At 36.1% G+C, this 22,487-nt stretch overlaps 1 protein-coding gene across 7 annotated transcripts in view; it reads right to left on the reverse strand.

Annotated features, from left to right (window-relative positions):
- The window catches only part of ULK4 (unc-51 like kinase 4), a 246,624-nt gene that overhangs the window by 116,602 nt on the left and 107,535 nt on the right, over positions 1-22,487 (reverse strand). For 6 of the 7 annotated variants that reach the window (XM_063325376.1, XM_063325375.1, XM_063325378.1 and 3 more), the window contains one exon: positions 13,550-13,598. The exons of the other annotated variant lie outside the window; for it this stretch is intronic. In XM_063325376.1, coding sequence (XP_063181446.1) covers positions 13,550-13,598 — 49 coding nt within the window. The remainder of the gene's footprint in view (positions 1-13,549; positions 13,599-22,487) is intronic. 7 annotated transcript variants of the gene reach the window in all.

A 22,487-nucleotide genomic window follows, 5' to 3' on the forward strand; every position in this document is an offset into this window, starting at 1 on the left:
GCAGCCCTACGAGTACAAGTCAGGTATACAGAACACTTTCCCCAGCCTCTAGGAATTCACAGCCCAAGGACTTTTAGCCAGAAGCAGATCTTTTGAGCATCATAGCTCTTAATGGATTTTTCTTCCATTAACTTCTCCAGTTTCTTTTTTTAATTCAAGTAAACCCAGGACCCTATGGCACAGCTGAATTTAACCCTACAGGAAGTAGCATCCCCTTTTTGTCAGTTTTTAAGATCCCAACTGCAATTTTTCTGTAGTTCTTATAATACAGTTCTTATATTAGAAGATACAGTGAACAGCAATACTGTTCCCTATTCACCTTGTAGGAGGCCACTCATGACTGTACACTATCATACTTCCCCCTCAATCATCGCCTTCCAGATTAAAGCATACAGAAGAATAATCTCTTCTACAGTGGCCATTCCAGACCTTTGATCATCTGCATCTCTTTTCTTTGCACTTTTTGCAGTTCTACTATAACCTTTTTAAGATGGGAAACCCAAAATCCACACCTGGATTAATGTGGCACAATGTTTTTCTGCTTACCATTGTAATACTTCCTCTTACAATCTATAACATTCAGTTTGCTATTCTGACCAGGACTAAGGATTAAGCAGATGTTTTTATTAGACTGTGTTTTTATCTAACCGTTATATGTCATTCCTGAGTGATAACGGCAACACATCTTGCATCGCTTGCGTATGTGGAGTCAGGACTGTTGTAAGCAGACACATTGTACAATACTTCAAAACACGTATAGATTTCATGGTTGCTTGGAAAAGGAGTGCAAATTAAACTGAAAGTGAGTAATATTAGGTGTCAAAAAAACTTGTGAGGATTTTAATTACACAGATACTCACAAGATCCTGAAGGTTATATACAAAACTTCTATCAAAAAAGGCTCAAATCAAGTGCGATGAAAGCATATGCGAATGTTAAGCAGCTTTATGACTATGAAAAAAAAAACCAACACCCCAACCCAAAACTATTGATGAGGGAGGAAAAAACTTGAGCCAGAAACTCTGCATGGTGAACTTTTTAAGATCTTCAAACACTTGGTGTTTGCAGAAAAACTAAGAGGAACATGAGCACCATTTATGTGCCTATCCAAGTGTTATGGCAGTCTGTGGTGATGGTCAGTCTTGTTCTCTCACTCCTGCTGCTGGTGACATCCATCATAAAGCAACATACGCTCAACCCCCTTCTGCTGTAAGGTCCCAAGACTGACGGACTGATCTGATGACCGAAATGAAATTCCTGGTGCAATGTTCAGTGACCAGAGAAAAAGGTCATAAACCCCTCTCATTCAGACTAAACTGGGGGAACACTAACAGAATTATTCCTGATGGAATGGGCTAGACAGAAGAACACACCAAAATGAAGTACCGGAGACAATTATTTAAAGCTACATATCAATATAAAATGACAAAAACTAATATGATTTCCCTTTCAGGGTGAAAATTCATGTCTTTCTGTATTTTTTTAAAGTGTTTTGAACTGTGCATGGATTCAAGACATCCTTACTTAGTGTGAGAAAACAACAGATTTTTATAGGATGTCTGAATTGCAGAGAAAAAACAATGAAAATACTTAATAACATAGTTTAAACTGCAATAGAGAATTCATCAATGAGTCCTTAATTTTGTCTTTTTTTTTAAAACAATAATTCTTCTCATAAACACTATAAAAAATTTCTTTCTCAATACATATTTCAAATATTCTACAAATCTTAACTGTTCCAAAGATGACAGAGGTAAAAAGAAAGGTGTTAGTTAACATCTAAGAACAATTGTTTTCCATTTACTTTTAGAGGAAACTGTTCCAGTTTTCCGAGAAAAATCTAATAGCATCAACTTTAGCTACCCTAAATTCTCCATAGCAGCACACCCAATCACAAAACTCTCATATATATACACCTCTTAATTAAAAAATTTGTTCAGAACACTGTTCAAAAACCACAAAAGACTAATATTTAAGGTACCTTAATTGTCCAAGAGAATTACCAGATAAAACAAGTTGGTAGAAACTCTCACTGACTTTATACATCCGTCCATCCACCCATCCGTCCAACCCTGACCTACAGTCTGTCTTGGATTTGGCTCATAAAACACCCTCATGCAGTATACAACGTAGCTGGCTCAGACAGGGGAGAAATGGAAGTGAAGCCAAGCCAGCTGAATAAGCATTGTCACTTCAGTCCATCCACCTTGCTCACTTAAAGGTTGAAGAATACAAGGAAGCAGGAAGTAGAAGCTCAGAAACCGAAACTCACCTGGGACACTACTGACTTGGATCCCAATCTAGAGGAGTTAACATGTCTAACTACCGGTAGGACACAGTGAACAGTACATGCTAGGAGACAACCTGTTGGGTAGTTTTGGTTGTTTTGTTGGTTTTTAGGAAGATGGACTTGATTGGGCCAATCAAATCACAGAAGTTGGTTGTATATGTATATCCAGCATATCAACAGATATGATTGAAAGAACCTTTGGAACTCTCTAGTCTAATACCCTGCTCAAAGCAGTCCTGTCAAAGCAGGCTTGCTCAGGTCAGGTCTGCATCCAGCTGAATTTTTAGTCTCCGAGGATGGAGATACTACAACCTCTCTGGGCCCTTTTTCCACTGTTTGACCACCCTCCCCCACAGCAAAAAGTTTCTTCCTATATCAAGCTGAAATCTTCCACCTTGCATTCAGTCTCTTGTCCTTCTATTGTGCACTGCTGAGACAAGTCACTTGTCATCTTCTCTGTATTGTGCCATGAGGTAGCTACAGAGAGGAATATGATCCCCCCAAGCCTTCTTTGCTAAGGTTGTATGAAACCTGTTCTCTCAGCCTTTCTGTGTCTGCCATGAGCTCCAGGTGCCCTGATCATCACAGGGTGTATACTAACTGGGCTTGCTCCAAGAAGTCAAAGGTTCAGGGTAAGCACTATTAGTCTTTTACAATATATTTAAAATTATTTTCTGAACTCAGTATTTGGACAAACTAGGTATTCCTAATCAATTTAGCCTTCCAAGAAAAACTAACTTTTAAAAGTTATTCAGAATAAGCACCATTACAGCTTTTGTAATTGGAGGGGTTTAAGGAAAGTGTCAACTACCAGAGCCCAGCAAGGTCAAAAGGACAACAGGCAAACCTCTAGATATAGTAGGAACCTTGTGGATTTTGAGCAACAGCCAATGGCCAGCACACAATAATAAGCAGATGCTCCACCCTTTGCAGGGGTGGAGACTTTTGGACACCTGTTGTGTTGGATCCCAAGTCAATCCCTGAAGGGATCACAGGAGTTCTGTATTCCGTACTATAACACTGGACAAATATTAGGGTCATAGTTATTTGTTAATTGTTTTGAAGAGAGTTTAAACTGTGTCATGACCATGCACCCGTGTAACACTGGGCTGTTTGACCCAATCAACAGAAGAAGCAAAAAGAACAGAGGCCTCAGCTGGGCCGTAAATCACTTTGAAGCAACACTGTGAAATGTTCTTGGGACAGTCAAAACAATGAAGTGATAATGACAGATTTTGCCCATGCAAAGCACAATAGTGATTGTTACTCTGTAACAACTTTTCCTTTGAAATGCATTGTAAAAATATTTTCTTTCGAAAGACAACTTGTAAGACATTATATACCATAACACACAAAACAACCATCCACTTTTGACTAGCTTAGAAGCATTTTATAAAAAGAAAACCTCCGCGAAAACAGTATGCTTGCTTGCTTATTGAAGACCAGTAAAATAAAACACAAACAGTGAGATCAAAGAGATGGAAAACAATCACAACATCATAAAACTTAATGTGTTCTAGTATCAGCAGTAATCATGGTCCCTATTTCTGCAAAGCAGACCGACAGACTTCACTACTTGTTTGTGATTTCCTTTTCTAGTACGTTGTAGCTAGCTTTAAAAACCTTATTGAAGTCTTTTAGACTCATATTTATTACCTGTAAAATTTTCAACCTCTGGGACAGGATAAAAAAAAAATACCAAGAAACACATAAGAATATTGTTTATACATGAGTTTTCTTACGTTCCTTAGCACTGAATAAGAAATAAAAAAATAGTTATATAGCATACACAGTAAAATATTAGGGTCTAGCAATAGAAAGCAATTCCTTTAGGATGCAAATAGCTGAATTTCCTTCCTATAAAAGAACATAATGCTGTCACAAATGCTGTGGACTCAATTTTTCTCTCAGAAGTGGAGCTTCAGGTGATTTTGTAAATAACTTTATTCCCTCCCCTAACAGGAGCACTGGTTCAAAATAATTTTGCAGATAAGAAAAAGAGTGATAGAAGGATATGCTTTAGTAATAATTTTCCTTTTTAAAAGCCATTTTATTATGTACAATATCAATTTATAATCTTAAAGTGATTTAAAGGATGGCTCTGCTTCCCCTCACATATTTATCTTTTTCCACCAGCAATCCTACTGGTGACAGATCTACACAGACATACAGTCATAAAATAGGCTGCTCACATTTATTTAGAAATTATACAGTGCTTCTCATAATAAAGTCTGAATACCCTCTAAATCCTAATTAATTTATCATCCCGACATTCCTGTGATGTACATTTATAGTTTAGACATTACTTTGCCATAAGGAAAACCCATTAAAGAATTATGCTTGAAGGAAGTCCAGCTGGGACCTTAAATGGGCTTAGTTTCAGAATGACGAGCACCAATTTCTGATAATTTTATAAGAGTAAATGTGTCCATCGGACACATGAAGGATAGAAGCACACTAAGCACATCTGAAAAAGAAAGGTTATGCAATTTGCCCAGGGTCAAGAAGAAATATGGATCATCAGCAGGAATAGGAAGCAGCACACTCAATTCTCTCAGTACTCTGCAAACAAGCCCATTTTTCATCCCACAAATCATGTACTTCAGGTAAATGAAAAAACCTGAAACCCTGTTCTCAGATTGTCTCATTTGTAACAAATACACATTTAATTACCACCATTATGACCTCTCAATATTTTCCAACTTTCTAGTTGAATTAAAACCAGTCAAAACTATTTGATTCAAGCAATTCTACAACAACAGCTGAAAATCAGCTAATACCACTCAGAAAAACAAAAAACCTCCAACAACAGTACTTTTCTCAAGGTTCTGGAGGGAAAGTAAATCATTTCAGCTCTGTTTAAAGCTAGCAGCTGTTAAGAGGAACTTTCTAAAAAGTTTTCAAACTTGTACATGCAAAAGTTTTAATTATACAGTATTTCCTTCATTATCCCAAGCTTACAATATTCATAAAAAGAACACAAAAGTGGCACACTTCAACTCAGAGGTGTATGGCACCCCTCCAAATGATGAGCATGTGGTTGCCACATGGTCCCTACGTCCCTAGAATATGTTCCCATCACTTCCGACATTCCAGTTCCAGTCCTTTCCATCAGATTTCTTCAAACTACATAGGCCTTCTGCAAGTATGGGAGGACATTCATACATTAATTGTGAAGACATGTTGGAAGTCTAGCATAAGTTACAATGATACCGAAAAAGTCAAATCCTTCTCCTATTAGTGTTTGTAGCAAAATTAGCTGACCTTTTCACTAGGGACAAGAGGCTGGAGAGCAGCCCCATGAACAGAGATCTCGGGGTTTGGGTTGGTGGCAAGTTGAAAATGAGTCAACAGTGTGTCCTGACAACCAAAAGGGCTGACCGTGTCCTGAGATGCATTGAGACAGCATAGCCAGCCGGTTGAGGGGATTGTCCCCCTCTACACTGTGGCCTCATCTCGGGTACTGTGTGCAGTTTTGGGCACCTCAACATAAGCACATCAAACTATTAGAGTGTGTCAGAGGAGGGGAACCAAGATGGTGAAAGGTCTCAGGCGAAAGACTTACAAGGAGCAGCTGAGGTCACTTGGTTTGTTCAGCTTGGAGAAGGCTGAGGGGTGACCTCGTTGCAGCCTACAACTTTCTCAAGGAGGGCAGCGGAAGGGGAGGTGCGGATCTCCTCTCTCTGGTGACCAGTGATAGGATGCAAGGAAATGGAATGAAGCTGCATCACGGTAAGTTCAGATTGCACATTAGGAAAAGGTTCTTCACTGAGAAGGTGCTAGGTCACTGGAACAGGCTCCCAGGGAAGTGGTCATGGCACCAAGCCTGACAGAGTTCAAGGAGGGTCTGGGTGATGCTCTTAGTCATATTATTTAGTTTTAGGTAGTCCTGCAAGGAGCAGAGAGGTGGACTCAATGACCCTTCAGGGTCCCTTCCAACTTGAGATTATGATTCTATGACTGCTTTATCCATACGGAAGAACACTGCACATCATCTAACAATATCTGGGAAAACAAATCATATACCAGGGTTCTCGTTATTAGCCACAATCAGAAATGGCTTTTATACCATGCATTTTGACTTCCAATAGTTTCATCGTCATCAGTTAAGATGATGGTAATTAGACATCAATAAAACAAAACCGTTAAGAGTTCATTCTGTGTACAGTGTTAATAGTTACAGAGAACAATTGACCATAACACATTAACGTGATTCAACACTAATCAAACATTTACAGATGTATAGATATATAAACAGTTCCCCAGAAACTCCTGACTGAAAGACTACTGACCAAAAAAAAAAAAGTTTCCATAAAAGCTTTCTTTTAGTAAGATTATGCTTTCTGCTAAAAAATTCTCAGGAGAGTTATACTTACACATGTTTATTTCCAAGACCGTGCGTTCTAATATTCAGGCTTATCCCTTTGAAGCATACACTATTTTCAAGTCAGCAATTTAAAAGAGATAAGTAGTCTCAGGCATCTCATCCTTAATATGTTTAAGCAAGTTAACGGAGTAATGAAAAAAGCAACATTTCTACCAGAGGAGACATATTTTACTCCTCGAAAACTGGAAATTAACATACTGTACCCTACTGCCTTTTACAATATCTTCTTCAGTCTTTAGAAACACGTCTATTTATTTGATTTAGCATTAAAAAGGAATAAATATAATACCTTACTGAATGTTGACACAAGACTTCAACACATTGGTAAGAAATTTGTCAGTTTGGAAAAGATTTAGACCATTCTGTTGTTAAAGTGTTCTTCTACTCATATTAATTTTTACATTTGCAGTAGTCATCTTCTTTAAACTGTATCTCATAATTTTTTATCATTCCAAACATACAAATTTTAAGATAGCCTAACACTTTTTTCACTAGTTTCTCCTTAATCTACCTTTGGATATTAAATCTCTTTCAAAACAAGCAATTATTTTGCTTTATAAACCACACATTAAAATAGGATTTTGGCATTTTCACTTTCATAAATCCTCATAGATTACATTCCTAATCTGTCACAGCAGTTTTACATATATTGCCCCAGCATACAATTTGGGTTTTAAATCTAGTAGATTTTAGGAAACATGCATACTTCACAAACACAAAAAAAGAGATATATTCATATGGATAAATGTACCGTTCCTAACTATAACTAATGTCCATCCTGTAGAAGCCACAAAAATCATTCTTAGAATCTAATTTCAGATACCTTATAAATGCAGATTTTCCCTAAAAGCAGTAATGAGCAGACAAAATACACCAAAATGAGCCATTGCATTTAACTTTTTATAACAGCATTGAATACACAGCCAGGAACAAGAATACCACACACTAAGCTATTAAAATAAATACTATTTGCTGTTCTTTAAAACATATGTTGCCTAACCATTCCCAGATATCTTTGCATTGATTTTTTTAATAGAGGAATGATGCTAAATAAAGGATTGAGTATGCCAGCAGACTGGAGTGAAATGTCAATAGCTATCAGTTACTAACAGTATTAACCTTCTCATGCAAGCACAGAGCTTAAAGAGGGACTTCAGCTCAAGGCTCATTTACAGCATAGAGGACCAACTGCCTATCTGCACTAAGTGCTAGAGCTTGTATCATTTGCCATATTCGCTATCCTAATTTTTTTCCAGCAGATGAGTTCGGCAGCATAAGCTTGTACTCTCTACAGAATATAGGAACAAGAGTCTCCTATTCTACTGTTTTAAGTATCCATCCTGCATGATCTACAAGTATTCGTAAGAATTAGAAACATGCTCCCCATTCTTCTAGACAACCAACAAAGCGTGCGCCATGCTGGACTATAAGGTGTTTAGTTTAGCAGACAGAAGTCAACTGACTCTTCAACTGTTGCAATAACCTCTGATACGTGTTCCTCCGTACCCATCATCCACGTGGCTGCTAAACAGAAAAACGCCTCTACCTCTTCCCTCTAATGAAATTTGACTGCAGTCTCTCAGTAGGAAACAGAAACCAAGCAAAATGGGAATGATGAAGCTCCTACTTTTCCTCTCCAATGTTTTTTTTTTTTCTTTTTTTATAGTATTTTCACAGGAAAGGCTTGTCAGACAACAAGAACTATTTTTAAACTGATCTAAGTGGGTGGCTTCATTGCTTTAACTGGATCACAACGAGTGGAATCTCTGACCATAACCATTTCCTGAAGCTAAATTTTTTTCCTCCAATTAAAATTCAAAATGAAATATAAAATCCAACCGCTGATTCCATTTGGCTGCTATGCAACTTCTTTCTCGCAACTTTTTTTTAAGGGCTTTGGTTAAAATTATTTTTAATTTTTAAAAAAAACCAAAGCAATCTAGTTATGCGTGGCTATGTATCCCCTCATTAGACAAAATTTCCACAAAATACTTAGTTTCTTGAAAAGAAGTCACCCAAATAAAACCGGAGTGGTTTGTTTCTTCTTTTAAAGTATGAATATGTTTAACTAATTTTGATGTGTTACAATTCTTCTTATAATCATGCATAACTGATACTCTCTTCCTGAGTGCTCAATAGAATAATGAACTTAATTTTCAACTGCAATTACAACAAGGTAAGCAAAGCACAGCTTTCAAGAGGATCAGTGTCTGCCAGCACAACAATGATTTTGAAGCATTTTTTGAGCATTCAAGCACAGGTTTACTGCAGTCTATCAAAAACATGAGCAGTACATGTGATCCTTTAGTTTAAGGCGTCCAATTCTGCTATTAAACTTTTTAACATGGACTCATACAGCAGTCCCAAAATACACAGAGACAGTATAAAACCTCAAACCTAGACACAACTAGGAAAAACAAACAAATATATATGAATATGACTACAAAAAGAAAAATATTTCTTTTTATAGTAACAGCTTTCCACTGTATTTAAAGGAAAATAAATTAAAATTTGTCATTTTAAAATTAATTTTCATTATTTCAAAAAATGTGAGGAAAAGATGCGGACTTGCTTGTGTTAAGGATAGTTTAACATATAAATAAAATAATCATTACATTTTTACCTTTCAATTAGATTTTACAGTTTAGACACTAAGACAATATCTACCATTGGTTGGCGGTACTTAATAAGATACAATTTATACATATAATAACTTTCAATCTTACTATGAAGTAATTTTTATTAGAAGGATATGCTTTTAAATCCATGTTGCTACGTTTGTCATGTGATCACTGACTGTTAAAATACAGAATATTGGAAAAAAACATTTGACATCAAAAATTGAAGTCTATGAGATGCTGGTGTAATTAAAAGATACATTAGAGATTTTAATAGGACAAGCACACAATTGACTACTGAGCTTTAAAAAGAGGATAGCATTGAGCTCCTGATCACAAGCATCGTTAGCTTTAGTTTTAAAACTTATAGGCAGAAAAATAGAATTTCACCAACTACACAGAATTTCTATTCCGTGTAATAGCTTAGATTCAGATAACCCTAAAGGAAGGCCCAGTAATATTTATGTGTGGAGGCCCCCCATTCTACCCCCTCTAAAAAGTAACGTAGCACAGAAAATAACATATATGCCAACTTCATCACTAGCTACTCAGCAAAATCTTGGCAACAATCTAAAATACAAATAGCCATGATTTATAAATATAGGAGTAAAACACTTCCAATACCTTTATCAACCTCACTCCAGCATTATAAGATACTATTAAAAAAAGAATATTTTGTATATAATATACTGATATTTCAGATAGATCACAGGTTCGACGCCATAAAATATATTACAAACATAATACTAAGGATGTAGCAGAAAAAGGCAGTAGGAAAGTAAAACATGAAACACATCCCACAGTAACTTTTCCTACTACAATCCCTTCTACTTCATCAACAGCAGAATTTCCTATTTATACCTCACATCAACCCAACTTTTGGATCATTTACGTCATCATGGAATTTGGCTCATTATTTTTAATCTCATTACCAAGGGGGAGGTTGTACCTTTTAGATTTTGCACATTATGATGCCAGCTTTCCTTCTGTTTTTCAATCACTTACTGTCCTGAGCATTGGCAATACATCTCCCTTTTTCCACAGATACACATCACAATATCTTCACTGTTCTTATTAGACATTATAGCAAGAGAAATGCCTGCTCATGCAGCAGTCATACCTTCATATTGCTTTGTAGAACTATTCATCACCTACGTAACCACTAGCACTAGGATCTGGCATCAGAGTACTGATGAAATTAATTCGCATTCAGGTGTAACAAGAAATTCCTCTCTGAAGTTTTGCAACAAAGAACTGTATCCAGGTCTTTCACATATTCACAAAGTGCACTATTAATTTGCATCTCCTAAATGTAACTTAGTATTGAGTGCTAAATGAGTGTTGAGGGTTTCCAGGGGAACAGCAACCATATTTAATGCCTCTTACTAATAGATCAGTAACTAAAATCTAGCTCAGGTGAATAAAACTAATAGCTATTCTCTTAGAACAACTTTTTAGGTAGACAATAACAGCCTTTTTCACTGACCCAGCTCCTTTTGTTCGGCAGCTATAACGTTTTTAGAATCACAGTCAGAAATTATATGAAAGGGTACATTTGGTGTGATTCAGCTGAGTTCAGAGATCTAACTGATCCAGGTACATGATAGATGGTAAGAAACTGCCAGATCTCTGTGTTATTGCTTAGACCACAACATAGGGTAGTAAGCAGTATATGAAGGAGTGCAACTCTACGTCAACGATCAGCGAGAAGCAGTCACATTAAAACTTATTTCTTCTGAATTGCCCAGTATCTGCAAGCCATCATGTCCTCACTGTTGTGATAGCTAGATCAAAGCTAGTATGTTCAATACCACTTTGATTGTATTAAAAGTCTAGAAATAAAGACTGCTCCTGGAGACACTTTCCAATTCTGAGCCCAATTTCCCTTCAGAGCCTAAAAGAGTCAATGTCCTGTCAATGCCATTGCTGGAAATAACATGAACTACATTTAATGATACATAGCAAACACACTGGGCACTTGGTCTTGGCACGGAAAATTATGAAATACTAGTGATATTCCTTGAACTTGATACTAATAGCTCTACATTAACTTAATAATACTATAAAATAGTGTATTGACTTTGAAGCATAATTCAAATTCAATAGTTCAGGGTCTGGTAAAACCAGGTACAAAACTAGGTACAATGCCACAGAGCTTAATGTTACTGATCTGTGGTGTTTCTCGAAACCAATAAAAGTATAAACTTAGCCAAAGACTAGTTTATGGACAGTAATGGGAAGTAAGATATGCAGCTCCCCTCACTCACTCATATGACCATGGAAATTATTTCAGAAACCTATAATGAAAGAGTTTGCTAATTTGTTCTAGTCATAAGGAAAAACACCCTCATGATTAATCCTTACAGTCTGATTAGTCCTGGCTCCTGAGCCTTCCCCCAATTGCCCAACGTTCCTTTTCTGAATTCACTTTTCTGTAGGGAAAAAAGGGGAACAGTAAGGTAGGTGGCAACCTATTTAGGGTCTCACATCCCTTGAGCCAAACAAGACCACAGCTGACAGCCAGTGTACTGTTAAAGCTCGACCACTATACATGACGACTGAAGCTACTGCAAGCGTCCTTCTCAAACAAAGTGTGTTGTAAGGGGATTAATTTTTTTCTCCCTAAAAGCCATAAGCTTTTTCCTGTCACAACTCTAACCGTAAGCTCAAAGATAGCAACACAGGTATAAGAGAGCTGTGAAACCTTCACAGACCACCAGTCATGCAGACAATTTTAAGCTTAACTGCTTTTTACTCTCAAAAAAACCTATTTCTAGAACTCAGGAGGTCAAGCTGTGTGTGGGGAGGTAAGGAGGGAGCGTTTACGACTGACTGCAATTTATCCTAATTACATGGCACGACATACACACATTTTAAATTCCATGACTATAGATACAATATAAAAATTTTTTCAAGATCTGGCAATATTTCTAGAGAGCATAACCATGTTCAAATACTCATAGCTATATACTAACGTATATATGCATATGTATATACTGGCAGTTAAATTTTGAGATTCCAACACCTGGAAATGTTTCAAACATTAATTTGATATTTCAGGATATTAACACGAAACATTTGACTGTCATATTTTACTGTATTCCTCTTTTGTTACTACCTAAAAGCAGTACTCATCCCAGGTCAAAACGATTTATGAACTACTGTAAAATGTTGTTTTTATTGTTAATACTTATCACAAGAAGTGATTTGTACATATACGTACACAAAATGTCATAAAGTGTGTTCTGTATGCTACTGGAAAAATCTATCACTATATCTATCACAAAAGAGGTTACTTTAATAAAAAAGGGTGTGCGGTATTAAAGAGATTTAAAATGATAGGCAGTGAAATAAATCACTGCAAGGGAAGAGTGAAGATTAAAATACTTAAACTTAAGAAAGGAAAAATCAAAGTTGATTCAGAATCACATTTATGAACATCATCTACCCCAAGTAAGACTGAATTTCAAGAATGATATAAAACCAAGCATGCACTGCATAAATTATGCATATTTATTTATAATGCCTATTTAGTATTCATCAGGAGCATGCTTACATGACAGGAAACTTACCTCATACAACTTAATGAACAAACAGATTGAAAATATAAACAAGAGATTGTGGAATTTAGCAATAAAAAGGATAGTGGATAGCACAGTACCCAGCTTCCAAATTAGCCTACACATTTTTCTTCTTCATTAACATATTTGTTTTGCAACATTTCAGAGACACAAAACCATCAACAGTTTTTATGACCTTCCTAAGTGGCAGATCTTATTAAGGATGGAAATTCATCATGCAACTATCCAAAAATCATATCCTTGATACTTTATATTGAAAGAAATTCTAAAAGCAAATATTGGGAATTGGCACTATCATGCCAACAGGATCAACCTCAAGTTTGATATTGTTAAATAAAATGCAAATCCCTCAGTATTTCTTGCTTGGGTTGGGTAAATCTATAGCTCTAGTTAAGGATCAAGCTCATTAACTCTATTTTTGAGGCTTTTATTTTGTTCAAGGAACAAAGTATTTATCTTATAAAAGAAACTTTTTACACAGATCAGTTGGTGAGAACCACATACATGGCTGCTTACTCTAGATTCTTTTGTGTATTGACAGACCGGTCAATTTCATTTTATTCACATCTTATGATTTTATCAACATGCCTAACGAAAATTATTAGTTTGACATGATTTAGGAGACATGATACCTATCTATTTATATATATATATATAAAAAAATTATTCTTACCAAGATGACTTGGAAAAGAACTGGAAAAAGATGGGTTTCTTCCACAAGGCTGTAAAAACATATTTATTTAAATTAAGACTTATTTAAAAAGAGAAGAAGAAGTGAATTCTTATTTAACATACTAAATTCACAAAAGGAGAAGAGTAGTAGAATAGCTGTTGCCAAAATCCATGACCCAGAACCCCAGCCTTTGACTAGCTCTCAACAAAATGAGCTCCGCTTCAGCTATTAAATAGAAACAGCAATGTTATACTGCTTTGGAAATTAGTTTGAGGTCTGCTTCATTGATGCGTTTCAAGTGAGCGGAACAGTAATTAAATTAATATTTTTAAATAGCAGAAATTAATCAAAATTCAGAAATATAACACCATACATACTATGGAACAGTCAGTGTGCACCAGTAAAGAATCTGAATTAATAGACTCAGCGCATATAGTGAAATTATAAATACGCTGTGTTTTTTAAAGCATGCTACATTAACTGACTTCTTGGGTTTAACATATACATTTGTCAGCCACTTCTCTTGACAATACCAAGGAGTGGTTACCCAAAAGAATTTAACTATATTCTCCAGAATTTTAAAATCAAATACAAACCAGTGTATATATATTTATAAGAAAGAGGAATATTCTCAAAAAACAGTAATACTGTACATTAATGCAGTCTTTTCTAGTCTTAGAACCCAATATGCTTTATATTTATTAGTAAAGTATGTCTCTCTCACAAACACTAAGATGACATATGAACTATACGATTACACAGTCTTTCCTGTATTATACTAATTTGAAGAATGATTCTCCCTTTTCCTTACACACTGCACTCGATGCCCCCTCACCAAACACCACAGAGAACACCAATTTTTGTGTTTTGAAGATTTTCGCTTGTGTCTTTATAACGTTACTGAACTGCTTCATAAACAATAGGTAGGTTTAGCCTTATGATACAGCTATAAGATAAGATTGTATTAGGAAGTCCATTTAATAAATGCAAAACTCAAACACAGAGAGCACATCTGAAAGTGTTGAGGACGTCCACTATTACTGTATGCTCGACCTGAAGCAGATGCATTTGCATACTTATTCAGGGAACTCGGCATACAACATACTACAAAATTGTCTTGCAAGTAGTATGTCAGTTAAAAACACAAAGTTATATAATATAGTTCTCTGTGCATAAACAGGAGTTATATTTGACTAAAATACGCATTTAGTTTCATGTTTGAAGCTTTACCGTATAACGCCCTATATGGGATTCTGGTACAACAATAATCAGATTAATTCTGTTTGGTAAACTATTTGTTAAAAAGAACCCATATGTTCCTAAAATTACATTTTTCCATTTAAGAGTTTTTATTCATCTCCAGTAAGAAAAAGAGGAGAAGGTACTATTTTTATGGATAGTATAAGCTAAAGCACTAGACTGTGGACTGAAGCAACTAAAAGGAATAGCACATTCTCTTCTATGAATTTAATGAGAAAATTGAAAGGCGGCTAGAAGAAACATCCAAGGCTCATAAAATCATAAAATGCTTTATTTACATTAATGTCATCTATCAGAGCCCTGGTCGCTTATATTTACCGAAATCATGTTATGTAAGGAAATATAATACAGTAACAAGGAATGAAAGACATGCTAACAACCACTATTTATGAAGAACTGAGAATTACTTAGAAGCCATACATGTGCACTAAGTATAAATAATGATTTCCTGTTTCATATAGTTTTCCTATTTCTGTGATCCTTGCATTCACCTAAATGTATTAATGATGACCATATAGAATCTATATGAAGTCAGGGTGGGAGTAGGGGCTTAGCTAAGAAGCTTTATTACATTGTACAGCACCGGCATGCAGACTTAGAGACAAGTAAAACTCATCCACTAAATTGGTCGAGGCATAACAGAACAATATAACTGTATGCACCTCTATGAACATGTTTAATGTAGGTAAGTAGCAGCCTTGTTCAACCAGGTGTGTTCTATCTTTCTTGCATACAGGAATGTGTAAAAGAAGTTATACCCAACAGAAAACATAATACATTCTGAGAGAGAAAGAAGGGTTTATATAGGGAAAGAAACTTGTTATTTCTAAAGTTGAGAAGCCTGAATTTAAGGACAATTTGTGTTCTTTTTAAGTTGACGGAAAAAATATCCATATGCAAGGGAAATTCCAACAAGTTCCCTACATGGGTCAGGAGAACCTAGAAGCCATTCTCCCCAGTGCCATCTAACAACCTTTAAATAGACAGTTATGGCACCTTAGACACAGCCAGGTCATAAGAGAGTCCCAGGACTGCAGATAAGAAGAGTTATTATATTTGAGGTTCATTTTCCAGGGCCAAGTCTACTAGTTTAATTAAAAGTTTAGACCATGCCTGTAAGCAGAATTTTGCTGACGTGGTTATAAAACTCCTGGATGTAAAAAAAGGTCTTTTAACCACCACAGACTACCAAAAAGAGCAACTATTGTAACAGCAATCATAATGACAAAATGAAGTTTTGCCAGCACAAACCTTATGTTCAGGGCATACTGGAATTACTTACCCCAGCAAAAGCTACTTACTTTGCTATGTAAGCAGCATTTAAACTGAGAACACATTGCCAGTAAAATACAATCAAATACCAAGAATAGGTAAGCAACCCTAGTTGAGGCAAAACAGAAAAACTCCTTCGTGGTAAGGAGTAAATATGAAACAATTGGTTTCAAAACCTTTAAGCAGTCCTGATTTCTACAAAGTCAGCTATACTTTCTGCTGAGATAAGCTAATATGAAAACTATAGCCAATATGGCTATTCTTAAAGGTCACCTGCAAACCTTTATGATTCAAACAAGAAATAGCTACAGCCTTTCAAGAAAGTTATATGTATAACTTAAGCATAAACTCACATCAAACAATGTATTAAGACAAAGCTTAAATCTGATTTATCCCAACTTTGTGCATTAGAGAGAGAGTGACATTATGACATTCTTCATTGATATCTTTTTTTTTTTTTTTTTTTTTTTTTTTTTTTTTACAAAAGTTTTACAAAGGAAAAGTCTTAAAGCAGATAGAAGAGGATTTTAGCTATGGGATTTATTTCAGAGAGTGGTCATATTCTAAATCAAAAGTAGTTTGCTTCTTTGTAGACTTTTTAAAAATTTATATTAAATTAGGTCCTATCCTGTTTGGAAAACATATAGAATCATAATTGTACATATAAGCAAATTATAATTCTAAATATCAAGTACTCGCCTTTTTCTTCTTTAAATTGAAATAAACAATACTGGCTCAAAGTAACCAGTCATCGGATTTTATAAGACTTGTCATCAGTACAATCTGAATTTTTAACTCTAACAATTTTCAGAATGAGATTACACCTTTGATTTTGCTTTCAAAAAATAGACACGTTTTGTTTTTCTAAGACATCCTAAATTGCCTTCTTTCAAAATACAAACCTACTGCAGGACACAATGCAGAACAGAAGTTTTTTGCTACAGGTGTGATCCCTTAACAATCCCAGGCACCTACTTGGAAGTTAAAGCCTTACAACAGGACTTCTGGTTCAGAGTTTTCTGTCCCAGCATTTGCATGCAAAAGGAAGTACCATATATGAATTCACACTGCCTTGCATTCACTTCTCACATGACTCATTCTGGTACACACTAATGAAGGCAGTCTTGAGGAGAGAGCATAAGACTAATCTCCTTTCTTATTGGGCATCAAGAATATCTGTACTGGTTCCCTATTCAGAATTCTTTGATGAAAATGTGATGGGATATTTCAGTTGTACGTGTTCAAGATAGGTATTATACCAAGTTAAAAAAAAAAAGTGAGAAATTAATAAAACTTCTGATCTTGTGTGACTTGCAAAGCAATTTAATACTGTCACTATTTTATTCCTTCAATTAAAATAGTCTAACAATTACATATTCTTATTTAGCTTTTTTTTTTTTTTCTCAAACTAAACTTTTAAAGTAAATTCTCTGCTCAAATACAAACCCATAACTTCCACATCTAGATTGCTGTTTTCCTCCACTATAGGTAGGATTTTCCTGTAGGCAGGCTATACCTATGGTGGCAGCTGGTCCCTAAATAAAGGAAATGGCAAAATTCTTCTATAAAAATAGAGCATTGTGAATTTTCCAAAACACTAATATTTGTGCTCTTAAGTCTCTTCCTTTTCAAAAATCACTACATTATAGTATTGTCATAAGTTTTTTTCATAAAAAGTCACAGATTGCTACACCTGGAGTAAACACTACTAATAAGTCTTTTGCTTCTCGTTATACAGAAAAAATATCTTTTCTAGGAGGACAGCGATGCAACAAATAAGACATACCTCACAATAAAAACCAGGAGTTAGTACACAAACAGAATTTGATTTTGACCTATGAGAAATGACTTAAGAATCCATGCTCTTTACATCATGATGTGCTGCAGTCTGCTGTTATTCATGTCAGTATTTTTGGTCTGGATAGTTCATAAAAAACCCCAAACCCACAAGTTATCAAACTGAAAAGCTGCAATAAAGGTTAGAGAATAAACACAAAACACCCATGACCTCATGCCACTTTAGCCGCATAGAAAGATAAAAAGTTCGTGGAGATGTTCAACTGGAAACTCCTCGATCCCAATCTCATACAGCAAGTAAACTAAGGGATATGAGTTTCTAAGTTGGAATAGCCTCTCAGGGCCATTGCTGCCTTGAGTAAATTACAGAAGAGTTCATATAAATTTACTCTTTTTAGGTGAATCCCAAATAATAAAGACCCACCACTGAACTGGAAAGTTTCAATGTCATCTTACTGCCACACTTTCATACCATGCCTTTAAGTAGCTGTTCAAAGGCAAAGACGATGATCCATTGATTTTAAGAAATATTATACCAAGGCACAATTTACAATGGTGTCTACCATAAAATACATCAGGGAGAAGATCTATCAACCATATCTATACTGGTCCCAGTTATTTTAAAGTCAATTTCATTGAAAAGAGCTATTCTTCAATTCCTGTTCCCAAGCCTTCTCAGCTACTGTAGTTTACATCTCAAATGACCCAGTGGGCAAGGAGCAAGAGAGGATTTTTGGGCTTTCTGCAGGCAGAAAATTATGTTGGATATAAAATAATTAGATTTTTATTTAATGCCTTACTTTTTGTAGTAGACAGAAAAGGAAGATACATATAGATCTTAATTATAGTGTTTGAGAGAGATATACATCACCATTATTTGATGACTATATTTTAAAGATCTTTCACAAGTGTATAATTAATATTGAACATGGGAAACCTGACATGGAAAGGCTGACTGCCATTTATAAGCACAAAGGAACAAGATTTGAGAATTAAAATAAATGTACAACTCCACTGTAAGAAAAATATCTGAAGCAGGATATTTCTTCTTTCAAATACCTTATTTGCTACAACTGTCAAGGTCTGTGAAATTCAAGGAAAGTGTTTTTCAATAAGTATAATATGAAGATTTGTATTAAATGTACTGATCCATAGCAGTTTTGTTTTTATCATGTATCAGCAGTTGAATTGTTAATAACTCCCAGGAACTATGTGATGAAATGAAAGAGGCTTACTTTCAGCCTCAGCATAAGCTCAAAATCTGTCTGTTGCACACATTTATTGGAAGGGTGACAATGCAGTCCTAGTCATTTTGCCAGCGGTCTCAGCAAGCTTACTGAAGGAGAACAGCTTGTATTTTCAATTCCTGTTCAGTTTTGCACTTCAAAATTCCTATTCTACAGGAATATTTGTCTTTTGATATGTCTAAACCACAACATAGCGTCTCACCAATTTCCCATTATTTACTACATTTTTACCCTTGCCTATTCACAAATAGCATAGAATAACTAACCAACAATCCTAAAACAAAATGTTCCCCCTTTAAAATACAGAATCATAATACAACACGATTCCCATTCAGTGAAGCAGAAATTGCAAGGGGGCATGAAAATTAAATTAAATTTTTTAAAAATTTAGAAGTGAAGTGTTATGTATTATCGGCCCCAAATATTAGTCATACAACATGGTATAAAATAAGAAAACACTACAACCAAAAGCTTGAGGGGCACTAAGGGTTATAGTCATAAATAAAAATGTTCGAAGCTCTCTGACAAAGTTGCAGCCTCTGCAACTGTGCTTTGCACATTCAGTGGCAACATAAAACTTCTGCTCTACTGGAATTATACCAATTTCCTGCCTTTTAGGGTATATATTCTTTATTTCACTTTTAAAAAGAAATTACATGAAGTTTGACTCCTTAAAAACATCTGATTTAAAAAACTGTCTTTCTTTCCCTTGATTACTAAGTCCTGAAGGATATTTTGCTTGAAAGATTTATATTAATATTTCCATTATGTGTTATCTTCATGGTCTCTTGACACCTAGGAGTCGATGTTTCCTCCTAGCTTTGAAAAAGAATTGATTTATTCCAAAACATTAAAAATACATATTCAAGACCTTTTCAACAGTCTCCTATTTTATAGTCTCATCAAGGACAAAAATATCTTCGCTCTCTCCGATATCAAGAATTTGAGATTTAAGCCCGCAATGTTCCAATTCACATTGCTGATGACACTCTAGAAAGAACAAATTACTTCTCTGAATGAACTATCTGCAGTAATAATATAAACTCTGCAGTAGATAATATAAATATCTGCAATAATAACGTAAAGTAATATGCCAGGCTATTCCTAATTGACCAGTACCATCAGGATAAAAAAAAAAGCAACGTTCCTCCTGAGATTAGATATTTACTTTTTCTTCTTCTTTTTTTTTTAATAAAGAACCTAGCTTTCTGTATATAATAAATTTAGTTGGTTTCATTGTGGGCCACAAAAATAGCCCAAGATTGCCAGTGATAATACCTAAACGCCACAGTTTATTTCAGTTTGTTCAGTGGCATATTTCAATATGGATACATGGTTGATATTTTTTTCTATTCCACTTATCTCTAAGAAACAAAAACAGGAAAACTATGCATTGATTTACATATTACACAAACTTGCAGAAAATGACAGAAACTGATTTACAAAGACATAAACTGACGCTAACTCTAGTTTTGATTAATTCAGTTTTCCAAGATCATTTTACAGATTTTTTTTTTCCTCACTGTGCATAACAATTAAAACTGTATTTTGAGCTCTACATGACTGTTACTAGAAATTAGAATTTACTAAAGAACAAAAGCTCCATTTAGGGACGATTTTCAAAATTTAAGTTGAGTCTAAACCACAATTTGCAAATACACTCAAAATTATTCAAACTGTCTTAACACATTTTAACATTGGTTTTATTTCACTCTGAAAGAAAACATTTTCAGGAAAACTGGACTGTACTACTTTGTCCAGTGGTAGCCTTGGCTGCAGTGACCACGAGATGGTGGAGTTCAGGATCCCGCATGGAAGAAGCAGGGCAAAAAGTAAAATTGCAACCCTGGACTTCAGGAGAGCTGACTTTGCCCTCTTCAAAGACCTACTTGGAGGAATCCCATGGGTTAAGGCTCTAGAAGGTAGGGGGGTCCAAGAGAGCTGGTTACTATTCAAGGACCACTTCCTCCAAGCTCAAGATCAGTGCATCCCTATGAGAAAGAAATCCAGCCAAAGAGGCAGGAGACTTGAATGGATGAACAAGGAGCTTCTGGAAAATCTCAAATGAAAGAAGGAAGTTTACAGAATGTGGAAAAAGGGACTGGCCTCTTGGGAGGAGTATAGGAACATTGTCAGAGTATGCATGGAAGCAATGAGGAAGGCTAAAGCCCACTTGGAATTAAATCTCGCAAGGGATGTCAAGGACAGTAAGAGGACTTCTTCAAGTACATCAGTAGCAAAAAGAAGGCTAGGGGAAATACGGGCTTGCTGCTGAATGAGGTGAGTGCCCTGGTGATGGAGGATGCAGAGAAGGTGGAGTTACTGAATGCCTTCTTTGCTTCAGTCTTTACTGCTAAGGTCAGCCTTCAGGAATCCCAGACCCTGCGGGTAAATAAGAGAGCCTGGAGAAAGGAAAACTTTCCCTTGGTTGAGGAGCATTGGGTTAGAGATCATTTAGGCACAGACTCAACACCCACAAATCCATGGGCCCTGACGGGATGCACCCATGAGTGCTGAGGGAGCTGGCAGATGTTATTGCTAAGCCACTATTCATCACCTTTGAAAGGTTATGGAGAATGGGAGAGGTGCCTGAGGACTGGAGGAAAGCCAGCGTCACTTCAGTCTTCAAAAAGGGCAAGAAAGAGGATCCAGGAAACTACAGGTCAGCCAGCCTCACCTCCATCCCTGGAAAAGTGATGGAATACCTCGTTCTGGATGTCATCTCTAAGCACGTGGAGGAAAAGAAGGTTGTCAGGAGCAGTCAACATGGATTCACAAAGGGGAAATCATGCTTGACCAACCTGATAGCTTTCCAGGATGGCATGACTGGCTGGGTAGATAAGGGGAGAGCAATGGACGTTGTCTACCTCAACTTCAGCAAGGCTTTTGACACTGTATCCCATAACGTCCTCATAGGTAATCTTAGGAAGCGTGGATTAGATGAGTGGAGAGTTAGGTGTATTGGGAACTGGCTGAATGGCAGAGCTCAGAGCACTGTGATCAGCAGCGCAGAATCTAGTTGGAGGCCTGTAACTAGCGGTGTTCCCCAGGGGTCGGTACTGGGTCCAGTCTTGTTCAACATATTAATCAATGACCTGGATGAGGGGACAGAGCGTACCTTCAGCAAGTTTGCTGATGACACAAAACTGGGAGGAGTGGCTGACACACCAGAAGGCTGCGCCACCATCGAGCGAGACCTGGACTGGCTAGAGAATTGCACGGAGAGGAAACTAATGAAGTTCAACAAGGGCAAGCGTAGGGTCCTGCACCTAGGGAGGAATAACCCCATGCACCGGTACAGGTTAGGGGTTGACCTGCTGAAAAGCAAGTAAATGATCTTTTGCTAAATAATTTTAACTAAT

This window comes from Chroicocephalus ridibundus, chromosome 2, assembly GCF_963924245.1.
Source record: "Chroicocephalus ridibundus chromosome 2, bChrRid1.1, whole genome shotgun sequence".
Taxonomy (NCBI): Eukaryota; Metazoa; Chordata; class Aves; order Charadriiformes; family Laridae; genus Chroicocephalus; species Chroicocephalus ridibundus.